Source organism: Tachyglossus aculeatus, chromosome 14 (assembly GCF_015852505.1).
Source record: "Tachyglossus aculeatus isolate mTacAcu1 chromosome 14, mTacAcu1.pri, whole genome shotgun sequence".
NCBI lineage: Eukaryota > Metazoa > Chordata > Mammalia > Monotremata > Tachyglossidae > Tachyglossus > Tachyglossus aculeatus.
Window position 1 is genome coordinate 41950339 of NC_052079.1, and position 17793 is coordinate 41968131.

A 17793-nucleotide genomic window follows, 5' to 3' on the forward strand; every position below is an offset into this window, starting at 1 on the left:
GTACATCTTCACTTTATCCCCACCTTAGGTCTTTCTATCTATTCCCCCTTCTCCCATTTTCCCTACTGGAACTGTGTTTTACCTCAGTTTTGGCAGAAAAATCGTAATTTCACAGTAGCTTTTCCTAATAGGGTGTTTCTGAGTCCTTAATAGGAGCTTTTCTATGGTATTTGTTAAGCATTTACCATGTGCCAGGCACTGTACTAAGCGCTGGGGTAGCTAATCAGGTTGGACACGGTCTATGTCCTATATGGGGTTTGTAGTCTTAATTCCCATTTTACAGATGAGGTAACTGAGGTACAGAGAAGTGAAGTGATTTGCCCATGGTCACACAACAGTCAAGTGGTAGAACAGTGGTTAGAACCCTGTTAGACTACACTGCTTCTAAAAGAGGCTTTTAAGGGAACAGAACTGAGGGCATTTTATGTATACCCTTGTACTGTATTCTGGAGTTTCCTTGCACTCCCTCCCCTTCCCCTTATGTTGCCAACTTGTACTTCCCAAGCGCTTAGTACAGTGCTCTACACACAGTAAGCGCTCAATAAATACAATTGATTGATTCCCTGCTTTTACTCACAGAAGGATACCATTGCACATCTGTATAGATTATAACAGCACAAGCTAAGGCCTCTGAATGCAAGGCATGGATGGACATTTAGAATTATGAAACAATATGTGTTATGATGCATTAGGCCAAGTTCGATATACTGCAACATATAAAACTACAGCTTCATATCTTAAAACTCAAAAATTATCATATAGCTATACAATGTCAACGTCTTGCTTAGGGAACAATTATTCAGTGTTATATGAAATAATTGCTCTATCATATAATGGAGATCTTTGTTTTCAATAATCCTTATTTCCTCATCTGATTGAGAATATAATAGTGCAATTAACTAGAATAAAAATAGTTTGAGCTAAGAACCAGTTATTTCCTTAAATACTTCTAAAATATGTATAAAATATATTTAAATTCATATTTTTCAAATATTTCCAATAAATGTAATTTAGAAAACTCCCGAAATGTCTCATACAAACGTTGGAAGAATAGTTAAAATTCTGTAATATAGTCTTTGCAAGGAAAAATAAGATGTACTACTAAGTTAAGCAAGTTCAAGCCTCCTTATGAAATTCTTTAGCAGTAGGCAGAAGCATATTTATAAAATTCAGAGGGATTTACAAAAAAATTACAAAGTAGTTTTTTATGTAGAAATGAAATTTTTCCTGAATTAAAAAACAAAATCCTCAAAAATAAACAAGGGCATCAGAAATCCCCTCATTCTCCAAATTAAAAAAACCTCTAGTGGGGATTTCAAATAATTCATCCTCATTATATGAAATAGAAACACATGACTACCAAGAGGATATCCATTTTGGATTACAGATATTTTCTTGGATCATTACAATCCAAAAATTCAATATTTAGCGTATACATTCAAAAGATCGTGTCTTCCAAAAGAGCATGATACTTGGCAGAGGGAAATAAAATACTATAAGATGGATGGATTTCACTATGAGCAACCCTAATAGCTAATATTTTGTATTTACTATTGACGTATTCTAATGGATAGCTGAGTACCTTTACTAAAAGTGGATTGGAGATGGGGCTTCATGATGTAGAGATGTTGTTATGCTTCTTATAGGACTAATTCAACAGTATATCATGCAAATTTTAGGAGGTTAATGGGTCAACTTTCACTTCTGAGAGTAGGTAGAGAAGCAGCAATCAGATCCTCACTTCCAGCTCTCTCCTAACCCCAACTTTCAGGGAACGTTATATGAGGTAAAACAACCTGTCACCACATCCCCAAAAGTCCCATTAACTGGTCTTGCATCATGGAAATGGATCCAGTTTAAGCAGAGACTGCAGCCTGGCTCTGCTTTTATAGAAAGATCCAATGTGTGTTCAGGGTTTATTAAAAGACCATGTGGGAGACGTTATAAAAACGAATGACTTAAAAAGATAGATGTGCTGAATATTAGAGGACAGGTGGAGACATAATCAGAGAAACAAGAGCAGAGCTTGGAAAGTTGACAGGAGAATATTAATTTTATATGACACAGATATAGTCCTAGGATTTACTGGTATGGAGGACAATCAGCTGAGATGCTGCCTAACCCTGGAAGAGAGTGATCCTCCCCTGTATCACAGGTTTTTTGTGACATCATCTTCAATCCTCGATTGTAAAATCCTTTAAAAAGGCAGGTTATTCCCTCCTCTAGAAAATTTGAAATGTGTGGAGTTATCCAACATGTTAATGTTTTTGGCTGTCAAAGTCTGATATTGTTGTAATGTCATATTTTTATACAAATCATCTTTCTTTATGCTGTTTAACCTTCATTAAATTAAAGCTCAGAAAGTGCTAAAATCGGGAGAAAGGGGATCTCAAGTGGTCAGTGTCTGGGTCATCCCATGACAAAATTTCTCCCTGAGTTTTATGCAGAAGGATGGCTTCAGACAGAGGTCAGGATGAGTGAAAAGAAGTAAGAAAAGTTGGATGCATTATTCGAAATCCTTATATCCTTGAAAAACTTAAAAATAAAACCATATTGAAGTTCGTCATTCAATAAAAATATAAAAATAGATTCATGCCGAGTCAACCAGTTTAAAGATCTGCCTCATAAATGAGTCCCACTGATTTTTCCTCTGTCATCTGTGAAGTTTGTTTCAACATAATTGAAAGTGGGATTATCAGTTCCTTCAACTTCAAGTGTGTGAGATTTTAAGTCCAAAACTTGGTCTTCCTAAAATGCAAAAAAGAAGTTAATAGGATGATTAGATTAAAAAAAAAAGAAACAAAAACATGCTACTGTAGATTTTTACTTCTATAAACCACCTTCACTTTCTAACAAGGGAGACATCTAGAAGAGACATATGTTATTAAAGGCTATCTTTCACCGCAGGCATGAATAAAATGCAATTTCAGTATTTTTAAATTACAAAAACTTTTCCTAATATTTAAATATAATTTAGATGAAGAAAAGTACTGTTCTAATTGATTTTTCTGTAGTGCTCTCTATTGCCAATAATTTTTCTTACTAATATTTATATAACTGCATAATGTACAAAGAAAGTTAATTTTTGGTAGGAGTAACACAGGTAACACTTCAGATTTATAAGAATGTAAGCGCACTTACTGTATCAGATTTACAAAATGAGAAGTTGGATAGAAAGTCTTCAGCAGTTAGCAAGTATTTAGAATCTAAGTTCTGTTTTGTTCCCCCTGCAAAATACCAAATGTTAACATTTACTCATTAAAGTCCCTTTTCAAACTAGTGAAAATCTACCATATTGAAGCATCAAGAATTTTGAGGGAGAGGGTTATCAAACTCCTCCATATGTGTCAGAAGCTTCTGGCCATCAATATTCAATGACAGAAAAGTCAATGAGAGCACAAACAGCATGGGAACTGAGACATGAGGAGTCACGTCTCTGCCAGTCTTTCCCTTACTGCCCACGGCTGATTCTCTGTAGCTCTCAAATCATTTCTCTTTCAAATTTCCCTGGAAATCTAGAGGTTACAGCTCTACAGTCACGTTCCTTAAGCTAAGGACTTGAGGCAGAGGCAGGGCATATATAACAATAAACTAGTCTTCATGAAGAAATTAACAAATTATCACAGGTAAGGGCTTTCATTCCCTAATGTACCCTGAGGTCATTTGTGCCTTTTATAAAATGGCTCGATTAGAAAGATGATATTACTCGGAAGGATTTCTGAGGAAAGTAATTATTGTGAATGTGAAATACACCCAGCACAAACGGGTATACAAATCATAATACAGAATCAAGATATAGAAATAGATACCTGTTGCAAGGCTGATGAGAACCCCCACAAATACTGTCACCAAGGTCCCAAGAGTGCTGAAGTACAGATAGGACAGGGAATACCAGTTATCCATCAGGGGAGTTCTGAAAAAAAGGAAAGGATATAGTTTAATTGCCAGGTTTTCCTTAAATCGTTCCTTAATGAGCTTCATGGCAAAGTTCAGACTATAGTTAAGTATTGGTCCCCCATTTTTTTTTAAAGTTTCAACTCGACCTCCAAATTCATTTTGGAGGATAATTCATTTTGGCATAACTATTAAGCAATTGTGGGGCCATGTCTATGAACATTTCAGGCATTTAGCCGAGTATGAACAGAGCCCACAATTAGGTTTTAAAATTTAAAATTCTGGTTATGGTACTAGATCCACCCTAGATGTTGTTCCTTCACAAATGGGATGATTTTAAGGGACCACCTTAGACTCAAACTGGGAGTTAGACAATTCTTCACAGAGTGGTGTTTTTAAATTCGCAAATCCCCACCCTCTCAGCCTTCTTATCCAACTGTCAGTTAAAACTCATACAGTGAGAATAGCAATCTGGAGAGGAGAAACAGAATATCTGGAAAACAAGTGTAAGGACTCTAATTTCCCTTAGATGCAGATCTTATAAATTCCATACACTATGAGAAGCAGAAGGACATCAAAACACCAGTCAATATAAGGACTGAGTCCTACCTAATTGTCTTCTATCTACCCCAGTGCTTAGTATAGTGCCTGGCTAACAGATAACATTAAAAACCAAAAATAAAATCAATTCCCACTTATGGCTGCTGGGAGATGCAGTCCATAGGCTACAACTTCAGTACACGTCTGAAGACATCAAAACAATTTCACTGGCCAACTAAGAAGTTAGGGGGTCTTAAAAAAACGAAAAAACCCCTTTCTCCCCGTGACTCTCATCACTGTAGACAGCACCACTAATCCTTCCTGTCTCACAAGCCTGTAATCTTGGTGTTATCCTTGATTCCTCTCTCTCATTCAACCCACATATTCAATCTATCACTAAATCCTGTTGGTTCAACCTTTACATCGCTAAAATCTGTCTCTTCCTCTCCATTCAAACTAGTACCACATTTATCCTAACCCACCTTATTTTATCAGCCTTCTTGCTGACCTTTCCACCTCCTGTTTCTCCCCTCTTCAATTCATACTTCACTCTGCTGCCCGGATCATTTTTCTAAAAAATATTCAGTCCATGTTTCCCCATGCCTCAAGAACCTCCACTTTAAAGCACACTTTACTCCTAATGCCAACCTATATCACCACCGACAACTAGCCCACGTCCTGCCTCTGGCCTGGAACACCCTCCCTCTTCATATCCAAACAGACAATTACTCTCCCCACCTTCAAAGCCTTATTGAGAAGCTGTGTTGCCTAGTGGATACAGCATGGGCCTGGGAGTTGGAAGGACCCAAGTTCTAATCTCACTGTGACGCTTGCCTGCTGCGTGACGTTGAGCAGGTCGCTCAACTTCTCTGTGCTTCAGTTACCTCATCTGTAAAATGGGGATTAAGACTATGAGCCCCATTTGGGACAGGGACTGTTCCCAACACAATTTGCTTGTATCGACCCCAGCGTTTAGAACAGTGCCTGGCAATAGTAAGTGCTTAACCAATGCCACAGTTATCATTATTATTATTATTAAAGGCACAACTTCTCCAAAAGGCCTTCCCCAACTAAGCCCTCAGTTTCTCTTTTTCCACTTCCTTGTAAATTACCCTTACTTGCTCCCTTTAATCACCACCCCACCCCCATCCCTACAGCACTTATAGACATATCTGTAACTTATTTAAATTAATGTCTGTCTCCCCCTCTAGACAGTAAACTCGTTGTGGGCAGGGATTGTCTCTGTTATATTGTTTGTATTTTCAAGTGTTTAATACAGTGCACTGCAACCAGTAAGTGCTCACTATATATGATTGCTTTTTAAATGAGAAAAAAATATAGCAATAGAAGAGCGGACAACACATTTGAGGTCCTGCAGCATTTTCTTAGGCATGTCATTTATTTTACCCAAGTTCTAACATAAAATTCTTCTAAAGGAAGAATATGGTATTTCACAACTGCTATCTGCAATCTGTGTAATTCTAATATTAATTCCCAAGGTTATATCAGATTTGGAAAGCAGTTTAAATTTCAAAATTTGGGAGGCAGAGAAAAATGAGAGAATTAACTGGGAAAGGATTGTATTTTCTTCTCCCAGTTTTAGGTGTAGAAACTAAACTAACTGCTGATTCTAGAAGTTGTGTGATAACCTAATGCTGGGGGTCGGGGGGAGCGCAAAATGATGGGGATGTTTTCTTTGTCAAACATTTTAAATCTTTTCCCTTTTACCAACCACTCATGTTACAATATGATTTTAAATATGCTATCACCAGACTTGTTTGTATAGGAGATTATTGAATACCTTTCTGTATCGGGAATTTGAGAGGAGGTTGTTAGAAATGGCATTGGAGTAGTCCAGTTTGTACTGCTCATGTTACAGCCAGCCGTTGAAAGGGGTAATGGTAAAGTTCTCTCCGGAAGGGGAGGATAAATCTGAGCTCCAATTCCAACCCACAGTGAAATGGTAAATCCAGCAATAAGACCTACAAATGCACCCTGCAAAATGAAAAGTTATTTTCAAAGAAAAAACAAATCTCTCAGAAGAATATCTTCAGCCTTATAAACTTTCCAGACATAACAAACAGCATAGATTCCCCCCGCTTCCCTGTATTACAAAGATTTAATCCTTACAAGTAGGCAAATACAGTACCCACTATTTGCATTAATGAGGAAATTGCCTAGAGTAATTGAGGGGGCAAGAATGGGGAACTGACAAACCCTGAGATGTTCTATTTGATAGTCAAAATCAATATGCTAATATCAGACTTTGAGGGCAGTCTTAAAGGGAGAACTTTTGGCATTGGGCCCTGTCATTCCAGGTGTACATTAAACCATGTGTGGAATCATGGCAAAAATGCAGTCAAAAACATTTACTCCTAAGAAACATACCTGTCTGGGTATTAGAGTATGAGCGCTCAGTTTTGTTCAGATCTCAATCAATCATATTTATTTGATTTTAATTTTAATTTTGATTTTATTTTTGATTTGATTTATTTGATATTTGAGCACTTACCTTGTGCAGAACACTGTACTAAGCACTTGGGGGTGTACAGTATAACAATAAACAGACACCTTGTCTGCCTGGGACTTGACTTCTCAGCCAATAATGTGAAAGTCTCCATCCCGCTGGGGGTGAATTTGGAACTTCCTTGGAAGCTGAACTAGGGGAAATGACTAAATTTAAAACTGGCTGTGAACTGTACTCCATCCTCTGTTTCCTGTCCTGTAGATCCAGCCCTAAAGCTCTGCATTTGGTAATGTATTTCTCTCCAGCAAGATTACAGGTCAAAAGAAAGTCTGTGTGAGTTAATTTGGTTGTGCGCTTAATCTTTGGGTGATTTAAGTCCTAAACTTTGTTTCTCAGCTTTTCCCCCAAGCAAAGATCTCAGGCATTACAAGGCATTAGTTGTATGCTCCGGTAATTAGATTTGCAATTTTGGCCAGGACAAGTCTTAAACTTAAGGGCCTATACATACCACTTACAAATCTGGTTGCAATCTGTCCTATTTGGATTATTAATTAAACCCTGACTTTGATCTTGCCTGGTTGGAGTTTGGTTCAGGCCTAACCAGTGGGGTCTATACAGACTTTTAAGCCACAGACCTTGATGCCAATCTCCTTAATTCACCCCCTGGGTAATTATAATTACACAGGAAAACCATTCTGCTTGCATGGATTTTATTCCAGCATACAGATGCAATAGACGTCTGCAATTAGAAATAAGAGGTTACATTTCCAAGCTAATTTGACTCTGTCTAATAATATGCCCACATAAATCCAAACAAGGAAGAACAGGGAGAGCCACAGGTGTGGCAACTTGATAATAACTCTTTTCTATTTGAGCCCAGGGGTTAGTGCACAAATTTGATTATATCAGTAAAACCTTTTTAGGATTACCAGGGCATTTTAAACTTATGAACTATTATGTTTTTAATCCAATTCTCCACATAAGCATTTGTGTTTGGAAGAAAGCTTTTGTCTCTCTTCATTTTACCAGCAACAGTGTAATACTCAAAATTTAAATAATCACCACGCAGAGGAATAGTGCGTGGCTCAGTGAAAAGAGCCCGGGCTTTGGAGTCAGAGGTCATGGGTTCAAATCCTGGCTCCACCACTTGTCAGCTGTTTGACTTTGGGCAAGTCACTTAACTTCTCTGAGCCTCAGTTCCCTCATCTGTAAAATGGGGATGAAGACTGTGAGCCCCACGTGGGACAACCTGATCACCTTGTAACCTCACCAGTGCTTAGAACAGTGCTTTGCACATAGTAAGCATTGAATGAATGAATGAATAAATAAGCTTATTAGAAACCAGTGTCTTGGGACATTAAAATCCTATTCTTCAGAACTAATGACCATATCATACACACTTAAGATGATAACCTATTGAAACCACTATCTAGTTATTTTAGTCAAGTGGAATGGAAGGTAGAAAGATTGAAATTTATCATTATTATCATCGCCAATTACTTTTCCTAGGAAGCAAAGTACTTCAAAGTACTTCAAATAAAATTAGATGACCTAGAAATTAATAGACTGTGAATTTAGTATCCTCTCTATATGTCCAGAATGCATTTCTCTGAAATCAACCCCACCATATGCTCTATTTTGCAGTTTTAGTGGTGACACTGTCATATAGCACAATCACTCTGACCTGTAGGCTTGTTATGGGCAGGGAATACGTCTGCCAATTCTGTTGTATTGTACTCTCTCAAGTGCTTAGTTCACTACTCAGCACAGAGTAAACTATAAGAATATTTACGTAAGTATTGAGAAGCAGCGTGGCTTTGTGGAAAGAGCCTGGGCTTTGGAGTCAGAGGTCATGGATTCAAATCCCGGCTCCTCCAACTGTCAGCTGTGTGACTTTGGGCAAGTCACTTAACTTCTCAGAGCCTCAGTTACCTCATCTGTAAAAGGGGGATTAAGACTATGAGCCCTCCTTGGGACAACCTGATCACCTTGTAACCTCCCCAGCACTTAGAACAGTGCTTTGCACATAGTAAGCGCTTAATAAATGCCATCATTATTATTATTAATATAAGTACTTTCATTCCATTTTATTTACTGAGCACTTACTGTGTGCAAGTTCAAGTTCTGTGGGAGTGTTCAGTACAACAATAAACAGACACATTCCCTGACCACAACAAGCTCACAGTCTAGGAGTGGGACTGGGGTGAGTGTCACAGTGAATCTGAACCAAATGTTCACTCTACTGACTGTAAGGTGGAACCAAGCCACTAACTCCTCTTAGGTGATCTAGTGAAAGAGTTCTTTCACAATTTGCAGCTAGCTTCCTCCTAATTCCTGATGGATTTTTTTATATGGTTCTTCATTGATCTCTTTCTTTCCAACAATGTTTATGAAGAAAATGGAATTCCCCATATGATCCGTATTTAGTGATGGGATGATACTGGGGTATAGAATTTCCTTACTAAAAAAGATATGGTTTCTAAATTCCAGTTCAAAATAACAAAATGCATATTATATGTGGCCTCTAAGTCTCATTTACTCATTCAATCGTATTTATTGAGTGCTTATTGTGTGCACAGCACTGTACTAAGCACTTGGGAAGTACAAATCGGCAACAAATAGAAACAGTCCCTATCCAACAAACGGGCTCACAGTCTAGAAGATGGAGACAGACAACAAAACAAAAAAGTAGACAGGTGTCAATACTATCAGAATAAGTAGAATTATAGCTATATACAAATCATTAATAAAATATAGTAAGTATGTACAAATAAAGTAGAGTAATAAATATGTAGAAATATATACAAGTGCTGGGGGGAGGGTAGGGTCTGATGGGGAGGGGAGGGAAAAGGGGGACCTCAGTCTGGGAAGGCCTCCTGGAGGAGGTGAGCTCTCAGTAGGGCTTTGAGGGAGGAAGAGAGCTAGTTTGGTGGATGTGTGGAGGTAGGGCATTCCAGGCCAGAGGAAGGACATGGGCCAGGAGTTGATGGCGGGACAGGCAAAAACGAGGCACAGTGAGGAGGTTAGCAGCAGAAGAGTGGAGAGTGTGGGCTGGGTTGTAGAATGAGAGAAGGGAGGTGAGGTAAGAGGGGGCAAGGTGATGTTGAGCCTTGAAGCCGAGAGTGAGGAGTTTTTGCTTGATTAGGAGTTTTCAGTTAAGCCTGTGTTTTCCCTTTCACATCACCTAATAAACCACTGGCCATGTTTCATGAGGTGGCAGGACAACAAGCATTCCTGCTATTCTTGACTGTCCTCATTTATTTCTCTAGCATCTCACCCACACAGTGTGCTACTACACATAGTGTTCTCTTCCTTCAAACCAGTGGAGGACTGTCATGTCACCAAGAAAGTAATCTTCTTTGTGTCCCTCCTCTTACAAACACTGAGCTTTACAAAATCAAATTTTACAAGAATTCATACTTACAACAGAGTTGGCAAATGGGACCAAAATACCTAGAGAAAACAAGCCCAAAAGAGGCCCACCAACCATGCCAAAAATACTGAGCGCCGCCTGAAAAAGAAAAAAAAACAAACCAGAGATTAGTCACCATAGAAAAGCCATTATTTTGGCAATTGAAAATGAAAAGCAGATTCTGAGCTTTGACTACATGACAAATGAGCCATGTCAAGATTAACTTTAAGATAGAAGTTGCAATCATGAAATCAATCAATCGTATTGAGCACTTACTGTGTGCAGAGCACTGTACTAAGCACTTGGGAAGTACAAGTTGGCAACACATAGAGACAGTCCCTACCCAACTTCGGGCTCACAGTCTAGAAGGGGGAGACAGAGAACAAAGCCAAACATTCTAACAAAATAAAATAAATAGAATAGATATGTACAAGTAAGATAAATAAATAGAGTAATAAATATGTACAAACATATATACATACATATATCCTCCTCATTTCTATCTTACACTTTGGAGGACTGATTCACAATTATTTTTTGTGTCTGAGCCTGCAGTGCATGTTATTAGTAATGCTGGAATTGAAGCGGGGAAGTTTCTGAGAGTGAAGTCCATAGAATTGCAGACAGAAACCTCATTTCTCCTTTTTTCTTCACTGTCAGTGGCTCAGGGAAGGGATGGGAGTTGGCTAACTGGTTCACAAAATAACCAGGCATTAGTGCATTTGAAGAGTCATCAAGGTTAAAAATGAATTCAGTTATAATGGCTCAGCATTCATTCTTCAGCATTCCTATAGGAGATCAAATTCCTACCTGTAACAAAGCTCCCATGAGTGATGCCAAAGCTGCCATGCCAATGCACAATGCTCCGTACAAGATACCTAGAAGAATAGTTTAAAAGCAAATGTAAAAACCTGTTGCAACCCATCAAAACTCTCGATAACATCAATTCTTTATCCTTTAATCAAACAAGTAGATGACAGTGGCAGTGAAACCTAAACTGCCCACATAAATCCAAATAGGAGAAGGAAGAACAGGGAGAGCCATAGGTGTGGCCACCGGAAACTTGATAATAAATTTTTCTATTTGGTTAGTGGAAACATTTGATTATATCAGTAAAAAATGTTTAGGATTAACCAGGGCATTTTAAACCGATGAACTATTATGTTTTTAATCCAATTCTTCACAAATATATTTGTGTTTGGAAGAAAGCTTTTGACTCAATTTTCATTTTACCAGCAACAGTGCAATACTCAATTTATCCAATCACTACACAGAGCAAGAGCAGGTAAACGGCTCTGAAAATAAGTTTATAAGAAACCAGTGTCTTCTGACATTAAAATCCTGATTCATCAGAAGAAATGTCCATATCATACACATTTTAGAGGATAATCTGTTGAAACCACTATCTATTTTGGTCAAGTGGAATGGAAGGTAGAAAGAAATTTATCATTGCCATCATCACCAATTACTTTCCCTAGGTAAACGAAGTACTTCAAAGCTGGAAAAAAAATAGATGATTTAGAAATGAAAAGACTGTGAATTTAGTACCCTCTCTACATGTCTAGAATGCGTTTCTCTGAAATCACTCCCCACACGCTCTATTTTGCAATTTTAGTGGTGACACAGTCACCTAGGACAATCAGAGCTTGTTATGGATAGAGAACGTTTCTGCCAATTCGGTTGTATTGTACTCGCTCAAGCGCTTAGTACACTGCTCTGAACATCGTAAGGGCTCAATAAATACAACTGATTGATCTAGGAGTTGAGCCATTTCCCTTAGAAATATTGCCTCTGTTTTTTATGGTACTTGGTAAGTGCATACTATGTACCAGGCATTATACTTAGCACCGGGGTAGACATACAATAATCATGTTGGGCACAGTCTATGGCCCATATGGGGATCACAGTCTTAATTCCCATTTTGCAGATGAGGTAACTGAGACAAGAAATGAAGTGACTTGCCCAGGGTCATACAGCAGACAAGCAGAGCTGAAATTAGAACCCAGACCCTCTGACCCTCAAGACCTTGTTCTTTCTACTAGGCCACACTGCTTCTCAGAACTTGACAAGCCAACATTATGTTGCCAACTTGTACTTCCCAACCGCTTAGTACAGTGCTCTGCACACAGTAAGCGCTCAATAAATACGACTGAATGAATGACTGAATGATGCTCAGCAATGTTCTCAAGGGATTGCCTGAATTGCTCTGTGCCACTTAGTGATTTCCAATTACAATTCATTGCTTCAGGCCTGTGAAGTGGAGGCTACTTGATCTTGGATTTCTTAGTAGCTGCTGACAGAGTTTCAAAGTTTTGCCATTGATGTTGGCTCTAAATTTATTTTATTTTGTTAATATGTTTTGTTTTCTGTGTCTCCCTTCTAGACTGTGAGTCCGCTGCTGGGTAGGGACCGTCTCTATATGTTGCCAACTTGTACTTCCCAAGTGCTTAGTACAGTGCTCTGCATACAGTAAGAGCTCAATAAATACAATTGAATGAATGAATGAATTCTTTGTACAATGACGTATTTTATGATGTTAAGCGCTTACTATGTGCCAGGCAATGTATTAAGACCTGGGATAGTTACAAGATAACCAGGTTGGACACTGTTCATGTTCCACACGGGGCTCACAGTCTTAATCCCCATTTTACAAATGAGGTAACTGAGACACAGGGAAGTTAAGTGACTTGCCCCAGTTCAAAAAGGAGACAGGTAGTGGAGCCAGGATTAGTACCTGGGTCCTCTGACTTCTAGGCCCGTGGTCTTTCCACAAGGCCATGCTACTTCTCTAAGCTTTTCAAGTAGGAAGGAGTAGGATTTAATCTTCATTTTACCTATGGCGTAACTGCCCCATCCCCCCCATCTTACCTCCTTCCCTTCCCCACAGCACCTGTATATATGTATATATGTTTGTACGTATTTATTACTCTACTTATTTATTTATTTTATTTGTACATATCTATTCTATTTATTATATTTTGTTAGTATGTTTGGTTTTGTTCTCTGTCTCCCCCTTTTAGACTGTGAGCCCACTGTTGGGTAGGGACTGTCTCTATATGTTGCCAATTTGTACTTCCCAAGCACTTAGTACAGTGCTCTGCACATAGTAAGCGCTCAATACATACGATTGATGATGATGATGATGATGAGATAAAGAGAAGCTAAGTGTTTTGCCCAAGACCACATAGCAGACCCCTGGCAGGCCTGCAGTTAGAAGCTAGATCCTCTGATTTCCAGGCCCATGCTCTTTCCACTAGACCATGCTGCGTCTAATGCAATATGCCCTTGTTCCCACTGTAACATTTTATGATCTTCTTGTTCCATCTTCTTTTAATCAATCAATCAATCGTATTTATTGAGCGCTTACTGTGTGCAGAGCACTGTACAAAGCGCTTGGGAAGTACAAGTTGGCAACATATAGAGACAGTCCCTACCCAACAGTGGGCTCACGGTCTAAAAGGGGGAGACAGAGAACAAAACCAAACATACTAACAAAATAAAATAAATAGAATAGATATGTACAAGTAAAATAAATAAATAAATAAATAAATAGAGTAATAAATATGTACAAACATATATACATATATACAGGTGCTGTGGGGAAGGGAAGGAGGTAAGATGGGGGGGATGGAGGGGGGATGAGGGGGAGAGGAAGGAAGGGGCTCAGTCTGGGAAGGCCAGAGATGGACCAGAAAAATTTCAGACACAGCACTTACTGTGACTACTGCGACCAGCTATTTAATGCTAAGAGATCATCTTCTCTGGGTAAGAGACTAGTGCCAGTACATAAGAAAATTAATTACCCTTAGTGTCACAATCTTCAAAGGAAACTGTGACTCATTGGCCTTTTCCCTGTCATGTCATAATTCAGTCCAGGGATGAAACTAAAGATAATTTCTAACTAGAACGCCCATGACGTTATACATGGAATGCTGGGAACAAAGCAGAGCATGACAAACTCACAGGCTGGACCAGAGTCACTTCTCTGATGGCTCCTATGCTTTTCCCTTTTCCCCCTCACACCTGGAGGAGATCTCCCCGCAAGCCAGGTGGAAGCACAGGCCACAGTTAGGGTCATGTAAGGGTTAGAGGCCCAAAGAAACCCCTCCCTCTCAGACCTAAGGTCTCCCTCTTCCTCCCTGAACCCTCTAGTGACAGTGATACTGACAGCAGAAAAGCAGAAGGGTGGAAGGGAGAGAGTGAGTGGATCACCATCTCCTTCTTCATCCTCAAAACTAAGCTCAGGGCAAGCAGGGAGTGGAGGGGGAAGAACAACCAGTGTCTGGGTTGTTGGCAGTGATACTGACAGCAGAAAAGCAGGAGGGCTGAAGGGAGAGAGTGAGTGGGTCACCATCTCCTTCTTCATCCTCAAAACTAAGCTCAGGGCAAGCGGGGAGTGGAGGGGGAAGAACAACCAGTGTCTGGGTTGTTGGCAAGGTAGTGGCTGAAGACAGGGCTGGTTTGACTGGGCCAGGCTGGGGAGGCCCTGCAGAGCACAACCTTGAATTCCTAGCTGCCTGGCCAGAGGGCCCACCTGATATTCATTCTCCAGTGGTCTCCAAGGGGCATCTGTCCCCAGTCCATTGTTGCCCTCTAACTCCCAGAGCCCAGTTTCTGGAGTGGAGGTGGTGACAGTGACCAGCTTGCATGCTCGTTCCTCTCTTCCCCGCGCCCACCATGGTCACTGAATGTAGGAACAGAGGGTATTGCCAAGTGTCTGCGATGCTCATGGCTGTCACCCTGTGCCTGTGCTTCACTTTCCTCTCCCTAGTCTGTGAAGTCTGCAGCTGCGACAGATTGCAGGGACCCCTGTTCTGATGTTTTCTGGTTATTTCCACCCCTGATTTAGTCTAAAGGCTATCTCTTTTTAATGTGTTCTGCAGTTCAGGGCACACAGGAGATGGGAGTACTTTACTTCAGGAAGATTAATATTTTACAGCAGTCTAGTGCTTGATCTGACACATGAAGTCCTCTCTCTTCTTCTCAAAGATGGCCTGAAGCCATCCCAGTGCCTTTCAGTGGATTTTAAAAAGTCTGATATTTTTCATTTTCCTGGAATAGACCAACCCAATTCCATATTTTTCCAGATGAAACAATCCAAACCATCCCACTGACTCTTGTCTTTCAGTTCAACCACTGAAATGAAATAAATTCGGACAACACAGTTCATGGAATAGAACTGCAACAATTCTAGCTCACAATCTTTATAATTATGTTTATAAGGTTACCTACAAACTTAGTATTACTGAAAAAAATCCATCACTAGTACTTAAACAACTAATGTGTGCAGATAACTGTATTAAATGTTCTCCTGGCCCTAAAAGAGTTTACAATCTAATGGGGGTGAGAAAAACTATATTACAGATAAGATTAAGTACAGAAATGAGGACACAATGGAGTATATAAGATATGTACATAAATGCTAGAGTCCAAGGGTGAGTATTTAACCCCTAATTCAATGTACTACATCAAGGGAGCACTCAAGAAATGCTTCTTCTACTACTACTACTACTACTACTACTACTATGGAGCACTCAAGAAATGCTTCTACTGCTACTACTACTAATACGGAGTTTCGGTGCAATTTCTAATGTAGCCCAATGAAGATAGCACTTCCACTGGCTCTCACATGGTAATCCTAAAATCAAATCTTCTACCCATTCACTGCAGTGGTTCCCGTCCTTCTAAACTTATTGTGGTGAAGCTATCTAGACTGCAAGCTCCCCCTCTAGACTGCTAGGTCCTAGTAAGCTGGGAACATGTCTAGCATCTCTGTTATACTGTACTCTCCCAAGTGTCTAGCACAGTGCTCTGTATACATTAAGTGCTCAAATATGATTGACTGAAGGGATACTGCACAATTCCTGGATTACTATGTAGTCGTATTTCTTAAATGGAACTCCTTGCAGGCTTGGAGGGTATTCAAGCTCTTTTGGTATAAGGAGTCTACGTGCTATCTTTGGTTAGTCCACTATCCTGCCTGGCGTTCCATAGACAGAAACAAAACATGGGGTTTCACCCTAATTCTGCCATGGCACATGAAATTCAATTCCAGCACCTTACTGCTGCTTGCTGCCCCTCTAAGGTTCTTCAGTTTTCCAAAACCCACTCTCACGAAAGGATGTGGTCAAAGGTCGCAGCCCTGGTCATCAATCAACTCACATTTTAGGAGCAAAATTAGGTTAAAGGAAAGGAAAATCTGAAAAGAATTCCTTGCTCCTACTCCATGTAATTCCGTGGAAAAATGAGGATTATTTATTTTCACAGAGGTTCTGTTGATAAAACTAAGCTAAATATACAGAGGCTTATTAAGGCTAAAACTCTTAGCTTTGAAGTAAAAGTTGAGATGTTAGTGTGTACTTACTTGTCCCTTTAGAAAACCAAGACAAAGTTCTTTCAGAGAAGGATGTGAAGTGAGGTTTGATAAGATCTTCCACAGTTACAGCAGCTAATGCATTGATACTGGAGGATACAGTACTGTAGGAAATAAAATTTAAAACACTGCTTTACATCTTTCCTGAAATCATAGAGAAGTAATAAGTGGTAAAATGAAAAAGAAAATATTCCCTTTCTGAGAAATGTTTCACTGGAAGAGTAAAAGCTGACATGATAAAGGTTAAATCAAATTTAAGAATATTTTTAGCCTTGCAGTCATATGACTGGAATATGTTTCCTTTTTCTGAAACTTTTCATTCTCAGTATTTGAAACATGAACAGTATACTAGTAAATATTGAGAACTAGTTAAAGAATGCCTACGTTAAACAATTTCTGAGTGCTCATTTAGATCTTCTTGACATGTTATTGATATCAAATGTGATCACTCCATAGAAGGAATGCATTGGTATGGGCTCAAATTCTGCAAAGACACTCACTAGTACAGTGTGTGCAAAGGTTCAAAAAGATAACAAAGAGCAAAATACACTGCATTGCTGTTAGACCATGCCAGACTCAGTATTACAGGAATCTGTCTTGGACTCCAAAATTTTTGTTTAAATTGACTTTTGAAAGGACCCTGTTACCATATAATCTCCTCTCTAAGGTGGCCTCATGGTATAGAGGAGTTGCTATGCTTGTTGTTATTAGTGATGTATCTTCTGTTTGTTCAGTTATTCATTTAACTGAATTAACTCATTTAACTCATTTTTTTGTAGACTATGAATGAGTATCCTTAAAGTTTGTATTAGAGCAACAAGGAAATCATCCTCTTAAAGTCTATGGGTTCAATATATTACATTATGTGATAAAGACAATTAGGCAAGAATTTCAGTCTTGAAAGACATCAATCAATTGTATTCATTGAGCGTTTACTATGTGCAGAGCACTGTATGAAGTGCTTGGGAGAGTGCAATGCAACAGAATTAGCAGAAATATTCCCTGTCCATCTTGAGCTTACAGACATTGAGTTATAGGGAGGACAAATGATTTGCCTGCCACCAAGAAAATCAAAACAGGTTGTGATTATGTTGCAGAACCATCCAG

At 39.2% G+C, this 17793-nt stretch overlaps 1 protein-coding gene across 1 annotated transcript in view; it reads right to left on the minus strand.

Moving 5' to 3' along the window:
* Positions 1–278: 278 nt before the first annotated feature.
* Positions 279–17793, minus strand: part of LOC119937100 (sodium-coupled monocarboxylate transporter 1-like) — a 38820-nt gene continuing 21305 nt past the window's right edge. Inside the window, exons 9-15 of the mRNA XM_038756733.1 lie at positions 16678–16790; positions 11124–11191; positions 10326–10412; positions 6236–6429; positions 3810–3913; positions 3142–3227; positions 279–2748 (exon numbers count right to left, since the gene is read on the minus strand). Of these exons, the coding sequence (XP_038612661.1) occupies positions 2623–2748; positions 3142–3227; positions 3810–3913; positions 6236–6429; positions 10326–10412; positions 11124–11191; positions 16678–16790 (778 nt within the window). The 3' untranslated portion in view covers positions 279–2622. The remainder of the gene's footprint in view (positions 2749–3141; positions 3228–3809; positions 3914–6235; positions 6430–10325; positions 10413–11123; positions 11192–16677; positions 16791–17793) is intronic.